This window comes from Engraulis encrasicolus, chromosome 6, assembly GCF_034702125.1.
Source record: "Engraulis encrasicolus isolate BLACKSEA-1 chromosome 6, IST_EnEncr_1.0, whole genome shotgun sequence".
Taxonomy (NCBI): Eukaryota; Metazoa; Chordata; class Actinopteri; order Clupeiformes; family Engraulidae; genus Engraulis; species Engraulis encrasicolus.
In genome coordinates this window covers 24,826,429-24,831,428 of record NC_085862.1, presented here as the reverse complement: position 1 = coordinate 24,831,428, position 5,000 = coordinate 24,826,429, and the positions used below count along the sequence as shown (strand labels likewise).

The window sequence follows — 5,000 nt, the reverse complement described above, 5'->3', positions numbered from 1 at the left end:
CTTCAGAAAGGGAAAGAAATCAACCTGGCGCTGGCAGGTTTGCACTGAGACTTTCCCTTTAGGCTGCACGCTCTCCATGTGTACAGTAGACTTACTGCAACACAGGAGAGATCAACTGTAAATCCACATTACATGGATCCCTCATAGACTCATCAATCGTTACACAGGATTAAACTATCTGCCACACCTCAGGTAAACTTTACTCAGACTCACACACAGACAACTCGGTAACCAAATAGTACTGTAGTTGGAGATTGACATGAAGCTAACGGTTTCAATCACAACTAAAAATCTCAAGCACATACACAGTAAAATATACAAAAAAGAATTGTAGAATACCAAGATATTCTACAACTTTTAAAATGAACTAAGCCTGTCACCAAAGAGCACCATCTTTACAAAGGTAGCACTCCAACTGGACTTTATTCTCTCATACAAAAAAAACATTGGAAAGTGTGCCTTGGTCTCTTGTACTTTGTAAACTTGATAAAGAAATCTTCAAAACTGGTTACCATAACAAACCACATAACAACCAATGTCAAGTAGGATGTTGCGCCATCCTCTTTAAACCAGCAGCTGCGTCATTCAAAATCATCACCATGACCACAAACCTCAACGAGGCCTATTCCAAGTAACGTAGGCGAGACCAAGACTATTGTCTCTCTCATTTCTACTTGGGTTTGTCATTTCCTGTGCTAGTCAATCAAATTGTTGAGTGACACATATTTTATGGGAGCCTGATTACATCAACAGAGCGAAACAACAACCAGAGTGATTTTGTGGTGACTCTAAGACTTAGATGACTCTCACCAGTAGGCAATGTGAACTGACATTGGCATATTTTCCTTAGCGATTAATCCTAGTCACTTTAGGGCACTTAAGTAAACATGAGGCAAGGGAGTCTTTCGATATCATTCAAATAGCCCTTCAAACCAAAACCAAATCCAAACAAATTCTGCCAAAATATTAGCCAAAGCAGAGACAGGCAGTAGGCCTATCTGATATGCAAAGCTAACATTTCTGTTAGTGGATTAGAATAGTATAACAGATAATAATAAGATTGATAATTCAGTGTTTTGAGTAAATTTCTGGTCTATGCGTAATGTCTGTCTGTCAATTCATCCTGTGAACTGTTTTCTGAATCATGCTTTAGCTCATCATGAGTACCTGTTCCTAAGAATGGCTTTTGTTTTTACCAACTGTGTACAAACTGTGTATGTAAGAGGAGTGTTTCGTTTACATAGTCATAGCTCTGAGCGACTTTGATTTACCTGAATCAGCTGACCCATTTCATAACATTGAATTGTAGTCCTTGTTACTTTCTGTACATGTATATCCACAGCTCTTGTAATCATTCTCACTCGCTGTCATATTGTGACATCTACTGTAGTATTGTGTTGTCCATGACACGCCATTATGCATAAACCACGCAACAAATATCCTCAACCAAGAAATCAGCAACTACATACACTAAAATCCATCACGCACAATTGGTGAGATGTGCTGTGGGAGCCTGCCATGTCTCTCTTAATCGCATGCATGAATAGCATTCAAATTTCACAAGATCACATTTTTGGCTGTGAGGACATTGTGGTCAGTATGCGTACGCGTTAACTACAGTATGGTTGGTGTGATGTTTTGATGATAAATAAATGGGATGCTCCGTGCTGTCCATGTCTAGCCATAAGGGGGAATAATAAACTGGGCGGAGGGTGGAACCACCACCACCACCACCACCACCAATGTGGGTGCATCTGTCTGGCTCATGCTTGTGGTCTGTGGCTCCTGAGAAGGCCCTAAAAGTCCACGTCAGCAGGCACGTCATGGGTAGTTTTATTTGGGATGGAAATCATGCAAGATGCATAATGAATGGCTCTATTCGAAAAGTAAAATCACGAGGTGAGTTTACTTCCATTTATGCTCGTCACAATGTCTATGTGGTGATGACATAGTCATGTTGGAGTAAAATCTTTCTTTTTTTGAAACAGTGAAGTGTTTCCCAGGCAGAATGGTTTACACTACGTAATAGGTTATAGAGACAGGACAGAGAAATGAAGGGAAGCCAAGTAGTGTGAGCCTGGGGGAGAAGACGAGAGAGAGAGATAGAGAGAGACAAAGAGAGAGAGACAAAGAGAGAGAGAGAGAGAGAGAGGAGAGAGATAGAGAGAGACAAAGAGAGACAAAGAGAGGGAGAGAGAGAGAGAGAGAGAGAGAGAGAGAGAGAGAGAGAGAGAGAGAGAGAGACAGAGACAGAGACAGAGACAGAGACAGAGACAGAGACAGCCAGACTGACAAACAGACAGATAGACAGAGAGAGAAACAGTATCTCAACCTAAACTGTGTACAGTATAGAAAGAGAATGTGTCTCTGTTATAACGTTCAAACGAGGGAATGAATCAGCTGTAAAGAGAGGAGATTAAAGAGCTTCTGGAGGTCTGAGCAGCTAACTCGTGACCATCCCCACTGTTGCCATGGTGTAAGGGGAGCACAAAAACATCATGAGACTCACACACACACACACACACACACACCAAAAGAGTTCAGCTGTGCGTGCATGTAGAACAGACTATCATGTGGAAGACAGGAGGTGTTTGGATATGAAGACACAATGTCAGAGAAGTTTGTGCCAGAAAAAAATGGGGCTCAATAGGGAACAAGCTAATGATGGAGAAATATGGTAAACAGAAGTGGACAACGTCCCTGCTTCAGAAAAAACACATCCACTTGCCACATTCTATTTGGTGCCAATTCAGCTAATAAACTGATGCTAAGTAATTGAGATAGTCTGCGGAATCGTGTTTGTTGATTCACAGGTACAACAAATTCAAGGCAGAACAAGTTCAAGGCAGTAATTTAAAAGCCCTTTATAATAACCTACTGTATATAATAACCTTATTGCCACCAAATTGTAATTACCAAGTCTTAATCTCTTACATAAGGCTCTTGGTGATGTCATAGCAATCTTGTTATGATGTAGCTGAGTCTTTTCAGTAAAGAGTGAAAAGGCTACCAGTGGGCCCATCTGCAGACAGCGGCTACCTTCCTCTGTTTGGTTTATCCACCCCTGTGTGAGAGCCTGGTAAACCATCCCCATTTTGTACAGCATGACATGAAGTTTGGTTTAATTACGACAATAACCACGCCGACAGCAACACAATGGCAAAATGTGAACCACACACACAGCTGAAAGCTCACCTGTCTTGAGGTTCAGGTGCAGCCTGTCTGTGGCGGCGCTGTAGGGCCGTGAGAGTTCGATCCACATCATGAAGGTCTGTCCTCTCCGGATGATGAGGTCATCACCATGGAAAGATTCCGTGTGATGTTCTTTGCGATTCTGCCCTGTCTTCGACTTCAACAGGTCTACAGAGCGCACTGTAAGTAATAGTTCTGAAATGCGCGTGGACACACACACACACACACACACACACACACACACACACACACACACACACACACACACACACACACACACACACACACACACACACACACACACACACACACACACACACAGAGGGAGAGAAATTGAGAGAGAAAGAGAGAAAGAGAGAGAGAGGGAGAGAGAGAGAGAGACAGAGAAAGAGAGAGAGAAAGCAGCATTAGTATTGAAACAGGATACCTCATAGTAGTTAAATATTATATAGAGCTGCTATCATGCCATGCGGTAATGCACAGTATGTTTGATATTGAAGCATAATGTGCTATACTCAATTAATTATGCAATTAATTATAATCAATTAAGTATGTCTATTGCACTCTACGACTCTTAAAAATGCAAAAGTGTGTGTGTGTGTGTGTGTGTTATTAACATGTTATTCACCATCTAACACAACCTCCTCCACTGGAGGTTTCTCGGGCCCGACCTCCTCCTCAGGTGTCTCCGGCTCTACGGGCTCAGGCTTAGTAGGTTTGTCCACCTCATCCTCCACGCTGGTCGCCCGGCAACAGCACGGGCACGCCTTCCGGAACCATCGCTTGCAGGCGTTTTCCTCCTTCACCTCCTCCTCCTCCTCTTCCTCCACCAGGTCAACTTTGTCGGGCTCATCTCTCCAGCTGAGGGTGACTTCCGGGAAACGACCGACGGCGGAGCGATTTCTCATAGACAACCTTTCCACTGGAAAAGGAGTAGAGAGAGAGAGAGAGAGAGAGAGAGAGAGAAAGAGAGAGAGAGAGAGAGAGAATAAATTACAGGTTGCCTGAAATTCCTGGCGCCTGCCACAATGTGCAATTCTCAAACCTGTGGAGATGGGTACCAGTATTTGAACAGAACCTCAAGTGAATGATTGAGTGAGTGAATGAATGAATAAACAAATGGATAAATGCAAGAATGAATGAATGAATGAATGAATGAATGAATGAATGAATGAATGAACATGAGTGAGCAAATTAGGCACAGAAGAAGGGAGGGAAAGAGTGTGAGGTATAAATGGAATGTCAGTTTTTTCTTTCTGTCCAGGAGAGGAGCCACCTGTCACTGCCCGTCACTCTCACTGTCACAGAGTCAAAGTGACACACCGTGTCATCAGATTTACACTCGCAATGCACAAAACAAACACAACTAACGTATTTTTAACCCGTTGAGACACTTCATAATAAATTTGTTGTTACCAGAAAAGTCGTAGAGCATTGCTAAAGGCCCTGTGTTATGTCGTAGTAGTGTACTCCTATGGTAGGTAACTTTTCAATGACTATTACAACGTTCCACTGGTGGAACAGTGTGCGTTATGGGGTTCCAGAAATTTCTGACTGCTAGAGGAGAATGGAAGAATGAATGAACTGAATGAGTCTTTCGGATGTGCTCTGAATTGAAACGTTGTTTGTGTTGTTTTATAGTCTTCTTCATTAAATCTTAAATCCAAATTTGAAATGCTAATACAGGGAGGCTGTTCAACGTGAATGGACATTCCACAGTATTAATCCTCTGTAGGGGTAGAGGAAGTACTTGGAAGACTTTCCCACACTCCTGCTGCAAGACATTCTTGTCTTCTGCTGCTATCACT

The 5,000-nt window shown here is 42.5% G+C and overlaps 1 protein-coding gene across 1 annotated transcript in view; it reads right to left on the bottom strand.

The window, feature by feature from the left end:
* Positions 1-5,000, bottom strand: part of LOC134450944 (protein-glutamine gamma-glutamyltransferase K-like) — an 18,986-nt gene that overhangs the window by 10,364 nt on the left and 3,622 nt on the right. The window contains exons 2-3 of the mRNA XM_063201007.1: positions 3,821-4,114; positions 3,196-3,387 (exon numbers count right to left, since the gene is read on the bottom strand). Coding sequence (XP_063057077.1) covers positions 3,196-3,387; positions 3,821-4,114 — 486 coding nt within the window. The remainder of the gene's footprint in view (positions 1-3,195; positions 3,388-3,820; positions 4,115-5,000) is intronic.